Consider the following 12,849-nt stretch of genomic DNA (forward strand, 5'->3'; position numbering starts at 1 on the left):
CCCTTTCTCCCTCCCTTTCTCCCTTCCTCCCTCCCTCCCTTCCTTCTTTCCTTCATTCCTTCCTTCCTTCCTCCCTCCCTTTCTTCCTTCCTTCCTTCCTTCCTTCCTTCCTTCCTTCCTTCCTTCCATGTAACCAGTGTTCATATTCACAAAATCCTGTATCTCTCAACTACAAGGGGAAGAAAATGCTGCTCTGTGGCAGTAGTGTTCCATCGGCAGTACGTGGGCCGCTAGCACCTGGTCTCTGAACAGTCTGTCTGGCTCAGCAGACATTTGCCCCGTAGCACGTTGGTCAGGCCCCCCGACCGGCATCCACGTACAGACGCCCAGGAGAGCTCATCACCGAGCACTGCAGAGCAGATGACAGGGGAAAACGGAGTCTGCAATTTAATAAATAAAAAGCCTAGACAGTCATACTTATTTTGAGCTTCTCTAAGGTTAAGTTCTGAGGTCAAGTTGGAGGTCTAAAGGTGTGGTGGGCTCTGAAAGACCAGAGTGCATTGCTGTTAGAATGTCGGCTGTTTAATCAGGATAGCTAAGGTGAAATTGCTTCTGAGTTATGTGTATGCAGTTTGAAGCTTTAGCCTTTCAGACGGAAATTAAACATGCTGCTTCAAATTTTCTTTATGTGTCTGTCTATATTTAAAAATAGGCTTTTCTCTGATTTTGGTAAGACGTTCAGTTGATTGTAGTATAAATACAAGCAACATATTTCTTCACATAAACCGTGCTTTTCTTCTTTGTTTAGGCCATGTGACCCGTACCTTATATAGTGCTGCAGTTTAAGTTTCTTAAATCTGAGCAAAGTGCTCTGTGGCCTGTATCTAGTCTGTGTATATAAGCTGTTGACCAGGGTGTCTGCATTTTTTTTTTTTCTTTTTCAGTTTCCGACGTCAAAGTGCCACTGCTTCCCTCTCACAAACGAATGGATATCACGGTTTTCAAACCCTTTGTTGATCTGGACACTCAGCCTGTCCTTTTCATTCCCGATGTGCACTTTGCCAACCTTCAGCGGGGAACTCACGTAAGTAACCAGGATCCCGGATCCCGGGGCGGTTGTGAGGAACTAAGACTCGACACAGAGAAGGTCTTTGGCGTTCGTTGTACACAGAGGCCAAAATTTAGCGAGGTTTGACCAGTGTTATGGGTCAGCTGTCTGGAACATTCAGTTGGGAAGTGTGTGTAAGCACTGTTGACAGAAATGCAGGACCAAGCCCGTCAGCGTCAGCTTCACTCTGTACCTGCGTGTTTGTATCTTTGTTCATTTAAAGATGCTGGAACAGTAACATAATTTGAAGTCTGAGTCTGTGGTCTTGTGGATTTAACTCGTGTGGTTCTGGGCAGGAGGGAAAAGCCAGAGGAGTACCTAGGGTAGAGGCCCTAAGGGCAGAAAGAACGCCCAAAGGCTCTTTCCGTGGTTTTGGTTACTGAATCGCAGTTGGCACATGGATCGCCGGATCTTGGCAACTAATGTGAAACTAGCCACACCCTGCTTTGAGCAGAAGCTTCATAGAGATAACAGCTTGCATAGAGTGGAGCCTGCTTTCTGTGCAGAGCTCAAAAAAGTATGCAGAAGAGACCCTGCCGTGCGCTTGGCGCCCAGATTTCTCTGGGCTCGTGACTTTATTTAGAGGTCTGGGGTGGGGGTGGGGGGCATTGCCAGTGTATCCAGTTTCTAATGAGAAGCTTCTGGTGAGCAGGGGGTCAGCCAACTTTCTCTGTAAAGGCTCAAATAGTAAATATTGCAGGCTTTTGGGGTTACACAGTGTCTGATGTGACTGTTCAGCTCTGCCGTTGTAGTGCCGAAGCAGCCATAAACAACGTGCCAGTGACTGAGTGTGGCTGTTTGCCACTACGTACTTTATTTATATAAACAGGCACTGGGCCAGACTCGGCTCGTGGGCCATAGTTTCCCAGCCGCTGGCTTAGAGGAGTTCCAGATACCTGTAAGAATCTGGTAATTGAAAAATAAGGCTAAAGGGTGGTGTACGAGGTTGGTCAAATTCAAAATTATTTTCATTTTAGGAATAAGTCACTTAACGGTCTGAAATACTTTGAGCATATACTTGAAAAGCTGTCTATTTTTTTGGTTTTAGGTCCTTCCTCTGGCCTCAGAAGAACTGGAGGGTGAAGGGTAAGGCTTCTGTTTTGTTTTATTTTGTTTAAATGTTTGTTTATTTTTGAGAGCGGGAGAGAGAGCATGAGCAGGGGAGGGACAAAGGGTGGGGGACGGGGATCCAAAGCGGGCTCTGCGCTGCGGGGCTCGAACTCACAAACCTCGAGATCATGACCTGAGCCAGAGTTGGATGCTTAACCCACTGAGCCAGCCAGGCGCCCCTGTTTTGTTTAACAGGTTCTTTTTATCTGTAAACAATCTCAAACTTACAGAAAAATTGCAAGTATAATACAAAGAACTAATTTTTTCCTGAGTCCCTTGCAAACTCAGTGACCCACCATTCCTAAATACGTGTGTATTTCTTGCAAACGAGGACAGTCTCCCACATAACAGAGTCGGGATATTAACAAGACACTAGTCCCAGCCAGTCCTCGTTCCTCATTTGAGTTTTGCCGGTTGTTCCAATAATGTCCTTTATAGCAAAAAAGGATCCGATTCCGACCCCGTGTATTCAGTTGTCTCCTTCAGCCTCAGACAGTCCAGTCTCTCCTTGACTTTCCTGACCCACTACTTCTGAAGATTAGAAACCCGTTGCTTAGAATGTCCTTCGGTTTGGGTTTGTTCGTTGTTTTCTCATGATTAGATTCAGATGACTCTGCACCTCGGCAGGAATTTCCCAGACATAATGGTGCATCCTCTGTGCATCCTGTCAGGTAGCATAATTTCCGTGTTACCCCCTGCTCGTGCTGTTCACTCGGATCGCTGGATCAAGGCCGTGTCTGCCAGGCTTCTCCCCCGCGAAGCTATTTTGTAATCAGTGGTTTGTGGGGAGGTGCTTTGTGGCTTTTAAAGATCTCATTCCTCATCAGACTTCGAATTTATTCATTTTTTTCTTTATATCGGTACGGGCTCCTGGTTTCCAACTTTATTCAACAAGTCGCACGTCATTTACTTGCTCACATTGTCGCAGTAGGTCGGCGGACCCCTTCAAGCTGCCCCTGGGTCCCCTGACGTGACCCTCCCCCCAGCTCCTGGAGCGCCTTCCTCACCTTCAGGCACGATGTCTTCCAGGTGCTTGTGTTTTCCCGTCCCAGCTTGAGAACCTGCTCCTTCTCCAGAGGGAGCCCAGCCCTGGGTGTGCTCCTGACTCTCGCGCCGTTGCTGTCACCCCCCTCCCCCAGCACACGGGCGCCCTCCTTGGTCCGCTCGGGCCCTGACTGCCCGCGCCCCCAGACCCCCTCCTCAGCGCTCTACCGTGTTGAGGGGCCGGTCCCCTCTTCCGGGCTCCCCCTTCAGACCCACGTTGCCTATGGAGCCTTTTCCTCTGAAGGCCAGTCCTCCACTGCCTCTAACTCCTCGTGTGCTCAGAGCCTGCACGTGCTCTCAGGGGAGGTCTGGGATGTGCCGGCCACTGAGACGGACACGCTGAGTATTTTAAGGCCCAATCCCTGTGCCTGAAGTGTCGTTCTGCTCAAAGCCAAGCACTCCCTTTCTTCACTTCCAGTTATGGGACTGTTTCCCCGCTCGCCCCCACTGACCTCCCTCACAGCGTAGAACTTGCACCCTGTGACTGAGCCTTGGAACCACTCGGTCCTCAGCGGTGTCTCCTTCCCCTCTTTCTTTGCACAGACACTACTGTATTCTGACCCTTTGGGATTTTATGCTGTGATGGTCTCCAGGGTCCTCTCCCAGGTTCTGCTGCGGGTCCTGGAGTCCCCTCCAGTCTCCACCACACACACGCGTTGAGTACAGCATTCTCGTCTCACGAACCTTTGAAAGGTTTCCTAAATGCCTGCAGCATTAAGTCGGAAGTTCCTTATAGCCAAATGATCAAGGTATTCCATAGTAGAGTCCAGCCTTCTGGATTTGTCTTCCTGCAGAGCATCGTATCTTAGCCAGCCCGGCTCTGTGGCTACACTTCCCCCCTTGGTTGACGTGTTCTCTCCTGTTAGCACCTTGATGTACGTATCTCAGGTTCTACCTCCTCCATAAAATGTTTCCTGAAAAGAAGCCCTGCGTTCCTGCAAAGGCAGCTTGATCTAGTGTGAGAGCGATGGAGGGTGTTTGGCAGGTGACCTGAGTGTAGTCCCAGCTCTGCCATTACGTTGTGTGAGCTGGTTCAGTCACTGTCTTCCCTTGGGCCTCAGGTTTTCATCCACAGACTGAGGAAGCTGGACCAGGTAAAGAACCAAGGTCATGTTAAATCTAAACTTCGGTAACGTACCCTAAATCTCTCTTTTGTTCCCGCAAGCGATGTTTTCAGTCGGCATCACTGATTGCCTCGTTTGGATTGCCTGCAGGTCTAACTTGAAAAGGGGTCCGTACGGATCAGAGGATGACTTTGCCATTCCAACTCCTGCTAAGCTGACTCGGGTGGAAGAACCAAAGAGAGGTGCGTTGGTTCACATTTCTTGTGGGAGCTTTCAGTTAGAAGTGAATTCTGACTCTGTCAAAAGCATGAATTGCTCAAACCAACCCTGTCTGGCTTGACTTTCTCGAGCATTCTTCCGTCAGGCCAGCTCTTGGCTTGAAGCTTGGGCTTCTAGCAGAGTTCCAAGAAGCTGAGAGCCACGTTCCTCAAGATGGAGTTGACTTTGGTTCATGTTTACTGTTCCTGATGCAGATGTCTCTTTTTATTTCAACCGCTCTCCAGAGTCTCTTATTTTGCTCATATGAATAACCGCGTCCTTTCTCTCTCCCCCCCGCTGTACTCCTGGCTGGGAATTAGTGCTGCTGTATGTGCGGAAGGAGTCAGAGGAAGTCTTTGATGCCCTGATGCTTAAGACTCCGTCTTTGAAAGGCTTGATGGAGGCCGTAAGTAGTGGAAACTTGGAAGCCCTCTTTTGAAAGTAAAACCCGCTTAAGTAGAAGTTTTCTCTGAAACAAATTTTATCAGACCTTCCAGATTCTCTGTTACACTGAAATCTCTGCAGCCTGTGCTGTGTGGCACACGTTTCATCCAGCCACACGTGGCCCTGAGTCATCTGCCGGGCCATCCCCACTGGGTCTTACAGGGTCTCACCCAGCAGACTAGTTGGCAGACGGTAACCTCTGAGTGATGTCTACTGAACTGAATTGAGTGCTTTTGTTTTTGGGTTTTTTTTTTAATGTTTTATATATTTGGGGGCGGAGCAGAGAGAGAGGGGGACAGAGGACCCAAGCAGGCTCTGCACTGTCAGCGGCAAGCCTGATGCAAGGGCTCGAACTCCCGCACCGTGAGGTCGTGACCTGAGCTGAAATCGGATGCTCAACCGACCGAGCTACCCAGGCACCCCCTGAATTGAGTGCTTTTGCGATGGTCCGTGCAGTAGTTTTTGCTTGTTCGTTTGTTTTCTTAAACATTCTACTCTTTTTTTGGGTTTAGTTATTTTGAGAGAGTGCAAGTGGGAGAAGGAGTAGAGAGAGGGCGGGGAAGAGAGAGAATTCGAAGCAGCCTCCACACCATCAGCATGGAGCCTGATGGGGGACTCACACTAACTGTGAGATCGTGACCTGAGCCAAAGACAGACTCTTAACCGACTGAGCCACCCGGGCACCCTGATCCATGTCGTAGTTTGTTATATACTTGGTTAAAAGCAGATTGCCGTTTAACAAACCATTTAGACCCTGACAAAAATTATTTTTAATCAAATAGAGATCTCGGAAAATTTCATACATAAAAACAGTGGCTCCTTGGTCGGCCTTCGAAACGCCCGATCCTGGGGAACGACGGAGCTTATGTCAAGTCCTTACCCAAAGCCTATTTTTGAAAATGTAGACATGTAGCCAGTGACGACCGTAAGTCTTTCTCACAAGACCTCAGCAGTGAATAAAGTTACCCCAGCCGGGCCTTCTGGGACTTCAACAAGAGATGGCCTGAGAAGGAGCCCATTTTGGCTTTGCTCCAGGACAAAATTCAAAGAATCTACACTGTATCCTGATATTTGTCAGCCCCCTGTAGGTCATAGGCATCTTTGAGCTCAGAGCATGTGCGTAACTGGGCTAGAAACCTGTTTCCTCTGGTTCTCCGGACAGCTGCGGTGCGTTCAATTCAATGAACAATATTTGTTAAGCATCTGCTTTATGCCAGATAGTGTTCTGGCTTCTCGAGTTACAAGAGTTAAGTGACACATTGCCAAATGGAGTTTGGGTGCTAGTTAGGAAGGTGGGGACAATAAAATAGGCAAAGAAGGAGCGCCTGGGTGGCTCGGCAGGTTGAGCGTCTGACTCTTGATTTCGGCCCAGGTCATCACCCCAGGATCATGGGATTGAGCCCTTAGTGTGGAGCCTGCTGAAGATTCTCTCTCCCTCCCTCTGCCCCTCTCCCTGGCTCACGTGTGCCCTCTCTCTCTCTCTAAAAATAAAAAAAGAAAATGTTTTTAAATGGGCAAAGAAACTAAGAAGTAATTTTCCAGGCACTGATAAATGCAGTGAAGAAACAGAAAGTGGTGGGGTACAGGGACGAGGACTGGGGGAACCACGGTCTCTCGGGGTCCCTGAGCTCAGGGGCATCTCCCAGCATATTGCCTTCCCCCACCACAGCCAGTGCCACCGTTAGCCTCTGCTCTGTGTTGTTTTTCAGCTTCCTGCGATTTCTCCTCGGTTACCCTTTCTTACCTTGTCTTCTGGTAACCCTTCCTCATTTAGAACCACGCAAACTCCTAATTATGGAGAGAGAAGAAACGAGAATGGTTGAGACTTTACAGTGCAGATACAACTTGCTTGTAGCCCGTAGAGAATTTGTCAGTGTTTCGTAATGGATGTTCCACAAACACCCGAGGAATTACTAGCCAGTGATACAGAAAAGAGGTGGATTTGTTTGGGGCGCCCGAGTGGCTCAGTCGGTTAAGCGTCCAACTTCGGCTCAGGTCACCATCTCACGGCTTGCGAGTTCGAGGCCTGCATTAGGCTCTGCGCTTGCAGCACGGAGCCTGCTTGGGATTCTCTCTCTCCCTCTTTCCCTCCCTCTCTCTCCGCCCCTCCCTTGCTCGTGGATTCGCTCTCTCGCTCTCTCAAAATAAATAAACTTTAAAGAAATCATTAAAAAAATTGAAAGATAAACATTGATCATTCTTTTAAAACAAAAGGAAGTGGATCTGTTTGTACGAGAGCTTGGATGTGGGCTGAAAGGGGTGTTTTGTGAGCCCGACAGCGGTCCCAAGGCTGGCCTTCTGGCCTTTCTCCGTGCCGCCTTGAGTTCTGCTCTTCGTATGGAAGGTCAGCTGTGGCCCCAGTTTAGGGGTGGTCTGCACAATTCTGAATAAAGCATTTGGCCCAGACGGAGTCAGCTCATCCTTGGATTAATTCATCCTCTCTCTCTCAAGATAGCCTCTGGGCGCTCGTAGGAAGCCTGCAGACTTGACCCTGTACTGATTTCCCTGCTCCGTGTGGACCCTCGCCGATGGTAGCAAGGGGGGTGGGTGAGCTGGGGCCCGGGAGGGGCAGAGGGCCCCACCCCAGCGGCTGCAGCCACAGTGGCCGGAGCCCTGATGGTTTTGTGAAAGTCTGTGTTCTCCCTGGAGAGGCCTCGGGTAGATCTGGCCGAGGCGCCCTTCCTGGCTTGTGATCAGGGACTTGGACGTTTCCTGTGGGCTGTGGGACATTGAAATGTTTGTTTCCTTCTGGAAGCGAACTCCTGCTTTGTGCCGGACGCTCGTCAGTCGTCACCGCGTCCCGTGGTACTCGAAGGGAGGGTCTGTGCTGATGAGGACAGTCACTTGTGTTGATTTCTACGCTTGATCAGAATACTCGCGACGGTGTGGCTACGTGCCCTTACACGCTTCTCAAAAGCCATAGAGTGTGAACCTAATGGGAACTGTGGATGCTAGTTATGATGCTGGAGCGATGTTGGCTCCTCACGGACGACGAAAGCCCCGCAGGGACGTGAGATGGTGGCACCCAGGGTCTGGTGGGTGTGCAGCTGTGTGCTTTCTGCTCAATTGTTTATAAACCTAAAGCTCTCTATAAAGTGTTCATTTTCTAAAAGGATGACCATACAGGACACTTAGGGACTTCAGCAAACTGAGGGGAAGTGACAGGCACCTGATTGCAGCCCCTCCAAAGGCAGGTGACGCCCCCACCCCCTGGGGATGTGCGTGGTTTCGTGTATGTCTTTGCACGTGCATTTTTGAAAGACAGAAAGCTGAGTGACTGGGCATAGTATTTATAATTTGTGTTTTAAAGCCATGAGATTAGCATTTTGTAATTATTTTTCTTGGTTCTTTTAGATCTCAGACAAGTATGATGTGCCCCATGACAAGATTGGGAAAATATTCAAGAAATGTAAAAAAGGGTAAGCATTAACTGGCATTTCTCCTCCCTCTAAATAATATTAGTCTCACGTCACATGAACGCTATTCACGTGCGTTTGTGCCCAGTCTAGAAAGAGTTGTACAGACGTGAATGCGAGGATGTATTTTTTCTTAAGTTATCCACACGAAATTGATCTACCTTTCTGAGACAACTTTGTGGATCTTTTTTTCCAAGCAAAATTCTTATGTGCTCTTGCCTTGCTTGGCAGCAGTGAAATGGCTCCAGATCCCAGAGCCCAGGTCGAGATTTAGGAAGGGTAACCACGGCCGCTACCCCGTTTACTGAGCCCTCATCGTGAGGCAGGCACCCGATCGGGCGCTTCGCACGCCAAGTTCCCACACTGCCCTCTGAGCTGGTGTGATGTTCAGTAAGTCAGGAGTTCACACGCAAGGCAGCTGAGGTGCAGAGAGCCTGAGCCGCGGCCACAGTCGGGCAGAGGTCAGTGCCAAGGCCCTGGTTCCGGCTCAGTCTCTGCTCCTTCTGTATTCTGTCCTGGATCATGTTTTCAGTCACTGGACGTTGCTGCCTCGTCCAGAAATGAACATTTTTAGTCCCGTTTCACTTGAGCGTCTGTGCTGTTTGACACGGGTAAGCCGAGTGTGGCTTAATTCTAAGGCAGATCCTAATTGGAACTTTCTCGATGGGCCTACCAGGGAGCGTTGGACTTACTAGCAGTTCGGTTAAACTTTGAGGATCTGTTGCCAGGGAAGATGACTCGTCAGGGAGCCGTGGCTCCAGATCCCGTAGGTTAATTTTACCGATGCGCCTTGGGAAGCCGGCCCGGCGCGGTGCGGCTCCCGCAGACGTGGTTCGTGTGTTGTGAGGGCTCCTGCGTATCGAGTCGTGACCACGTGCTGAAGTGGTAACCGGGAAGAGGCCGGCACGGTTTGTTTTCCCTCGGTTCCCACACTGTTATAAGCGCTTTACTTGAGCCCCTCAAGGTAGGCACCGTGGTTACCCCCGTTCCACAGATGAGGGGATCGAGGCTTAGGGAGGTTTTGTAAGTGACGCACCTCCCGTGCCGCGGCCAGTGAGCGGCGGCGCTGACTGGGAAACCGGGTCTGGCTCGCAGTCGGGCAGGGATGAGCACGAGGGTCTCGCTCGTCTTCCAGGATTCTGGTGAACATGGACGACAACATCGTGAAGCATTACTCCAATGAAGACACCTTCCAGCTGCAGATCGAGGAAGTGGGGGGGTCGTACAAACTCACCCTCACTGAGATCTGAGGGCACACCGCCCACCCCCCCCCCACCCCCCAGCGAGTTCATGAAGGCCTCACGTAGGTCTTACCCACCGGAAGCAGGTGCATCGCAGGCGTGGGCGGATGCCGGTGGAAGGGACTCCTTTCGGGTTGGAGACGGCGTTGTGTTTGGCTGGTAGATCGCGTTCAGCACGTCGCACTGGCGTTTTTCAGGCAGCCGAGGAATCCATATGCCATCGTGTTTGAATTTTCTGATAGAGATACTTAGGATTAAAAGTGAAGCCTTTATTCCAAGATTTAATAGACTCTCTGGGAACCTTTAGAATATCTGCTACGTCATTTATATAAAAATACTGGAATATTTGTCTCTTCAATGTTAGTGGGCCTGCTCACCAGTGCAGGTCAGAAAAGGCAGCGGGCTTGGCTTTCAGGGTGCTGTGCCCTTGCCCGAGCTCAGCGTGACCGACTGCCTCAGGGTAGGGGGAGCGGCGCCCCAAGGGGGGGGGGGGTGCGCCCTTTCTCCCTCAGCCTCTCCGCCTCCAGAAAATGTTTACTCAAGTAGGGCATGTTCCTGAAATCTCCCCGTGCAACTTTCTTGAACATATCACCTGCCTTTCTCATGAAGAACCTAAATGGGTGAGAGTGTGAATCAGTTAAGCTAACGCTGCATTGTATATAAGTGCAATACGTTTTTGAAGGCCTGTGTCTGTAAATGTGTATATACGTGTCTTATACAAATAGATAATATATAAATACGGTGTCTGTACATACAGCATAGAGATGCAACAAGGTCTACCTTGCAGACTTTCCCTAAACGAAAGGTTAAGTTATTTTTGGTAACGTCTACCAAGCAGACCGAGTCCTGTGCTTGGTGGAACTCACCAAAACGCCTCGTCTGCGTCCTCGCCAACAGCAGTCATCCCAGAGCACGGCAAAACCCGCCCAAACGGCAGAGATTCTGTTTGCTCTTGAGAATGCGGTTGGTTATTCGGATTTCTGCCCTAACGAACGAAGTAAAGGAAGAACGCCAGCGCATTTCCCGTCTGTTGCGTATGCCGTTCTCAGTCGTGTGTCCCCGCGACAGCGAACGCGCAGCAATCCTAACACATGCCGCGATTATCGTGGCCTCGGTGATACGACCCCAAATGGAGTCCTTCCTCATCTTCCTGTTACGCGAAGTGATTTCTAGTTCGTCGTGTTCCAGAGCCCTCAGGCTTCGAGCACCTTGTGTGCTGCAGACCATTCTGGAAAGCACTCATGAGTGCGTGAGACTGTATTACTCTGGCAGGGGAACAATTTGTACACGTGTTGAAATATATAAATGTACTAAAGAGTGTAATTTTATAACAAGTACAATCACGGGTATCCAGGTTCAGGGAGCTAGAGTAGGTCATTTGTGTAAGTAGGACTTGTAGTTGCATTTTTACGTTAAACTGTCCTAATGAAGTATGTGAACTAAATTAAATGGCTGGTTTTCTAAGATAAGATACCATGGGACACGGGTCATGACTATTTTATATTTTGTGTTATGAAATTAATTTTTGTCTTGTTTGTTGTTTTTCACTGTATCACTGAAGATGCATTTTAAACCAAAGGGATTAAATTTTGTATATCTATTTCGTAAGATGTCACTTCCTGTCAACTCCATTTCCCTTTACCCTTCCGTTACTCGCTAACGCGCGGTGTGAGATCGTAACCTCGTGGGGCTGAGAAGAACCTCCCTGGCGTTCTCATTTCTCAAACGGAGAGTCCTCTTTTCCCTTCGGCTTCAGTTTTCCGTACAGGTGTCCGAAATGACCCAAGTAACTGTTAAATAAGGGAGCCCCGAACAATTGCCACTGTTACCAAAATGTAACCACTAAAGCCGAAGGTAGACGCTTCGAGACCCAAAATCTTAAGGGTTCTTAGTTTTTTAAAAGCTTAACAGAGCATGTTTGGTTTTAAAAAATCTGCCGATAATGTTTCAGTTCGTCAGACTCTCTGAATCAAACAGCTGTCAGGAGTTTATTCAGGGAATCCAGGGCCTGAATGTGATGGGCACTAAAATACATTTCTAACGAATACATGATCGGATCAATGACGCGAACTGCCTGCTGGATCTCCCGTGATACCTATTCGTTGTTCACGTTAGTCCTTGGGCCACAAGTGGAGAATCTAGGGGCAGACTCCGCTCCTGTCACTCAGCGGCCCCAGAGCCGGACTCCGAGCCTTTCGCCAGACTCCACGTTTACCAAGGCTCCAGGGAGCTCCCTGGGTTCCCTTCTGCTCCCTGACCTTCCCGCACGCAGCTGCGTCTCTTTCTCCCTTTGTCAGTTAGCAGAGAGGCTGTTTACAAGTCAGAAGCTCACAAGGCAGTCCGGGCTGGACCCGGAGCAGCAGGCCACAGAGTCGGCGTGGTCTGTTTAACGAGGCGCCGTCAGTGAAGAAGTCCCTGAGAGAGCGCCCAGAAGGGGGTTGCGTGAGGCGGACGAGACTCGGCAGGGAGGAAGTCCCAGAAGAAGGCAGATGTGGGACTGCGTCTTGGTAGGACCCCGCAGAGAGCACTCTGCACCTGGTTTCCGTCCCTCCGGCTACTCTGGGGGAAGCGGTGAGCAGTGTCATCCAGTGTTGGCGATACTGGCCTCTCACCTGCAAATTTGGTCACCGATGTGTGGCAAATCCAGGCCACCCAGTCAGCACGCGACGTAGTCAGACCTTAAACCCACGCCCGAGGGCTGGCCCAGCAGGTGTAGGGTAACAGCAGGCACACGGGTGGTTCCTCTCCATTCACGTCTCCTCGGTCTCACATGCACTTGGCCCTGAACTTCTTTAGCCAAAGAAGTTTAGCCCTTCGAATCTTTCAGCCAAATTCTGTCTCAGCCCTCTTACTGTGAATGTAACACAGGCTAAGATAAAGAAAAACATAGGGGCGCCTGGGTGGCTCAGTCAGTGAAGCATCCGACTTCGGCTCAGGTCACGATCTCTCACAGTCCGTGAGTTCGAGCCCCGCGTCGGGCTCTGTGATGACAGCTCGGAGTCTGGAGCCTATTTCAGATTCTGTGTCTCCCTCTCTCTGACCCTCCCCCGTTCATGCTCTGTCTCTGTCTCAAAAATAAACATTAAAAAAAGAAAAAGAAAAACATAAGCCATTAGAGTGAGTGTTGAGCTCCATGAGAAGATTTCTCTCAGAGATTTCCTACCTCTCCTTATCTCGCTCCCCAGAGATAAGCGTGGGTGGTCTCTCCACAGCCACACACGACT

General features: G+C 49.8%; 1 protein-coding gene across 1 annotated transcript in view; it reads left to right on the forward strand.

Moving 5' to 3' along the window:
• Positions 1–11,233, forward strand: part of GRHL1 (grainyhead like transcription factor 1) — a 57,934-nt gene extending 46,701 nt beyond the window's left edge. The window contains exons 10-15 of the mRNA XM_040496044.1: positions 885–1,024; positions 2,097–2,134; positions 4,417–4,508; positions 4,845–4,930; positions 8,323–8,387; positions 9,520–11,233. Of these exons, the coding sequence (XP_040351978.1) occupies positions 885–1,024; positions 2,097–2,134; positions 4,417–4,508; positions 4,845–4,930; positions 8,323–8,387; positions 9,520–9,634 (536 nt within the window). The 3' untranslated portion in view covers positions 9,635–11,233. The remainder of the gene's footprint in view (positions 1–884; positions 1,025–2,096; positions 2,135–4,416; positions 4,509–4,844; positions 4,931–8,322; positions 8,388–9,519) is intronic.
• The last annotated feature ends 1,616 nt before the right edge of the window (positions 11,234–12,849 follow it).

Source organism: Herpailurus yagouaroundi, unplaced genomic scaffold, assembly GCF_014898765.1.
Source record: "Herpailurus yagouaroundi ecotype Mexico unplaced genomic scaffold, PumYag 188, whole genome shotgun sequence".
Lineage (NCBI taxonomy): Eukaryota > Metazoa > Chordata > Mammalia > Carnivora > Felidae > Herpailurus > Herpailurus yagouaroundi.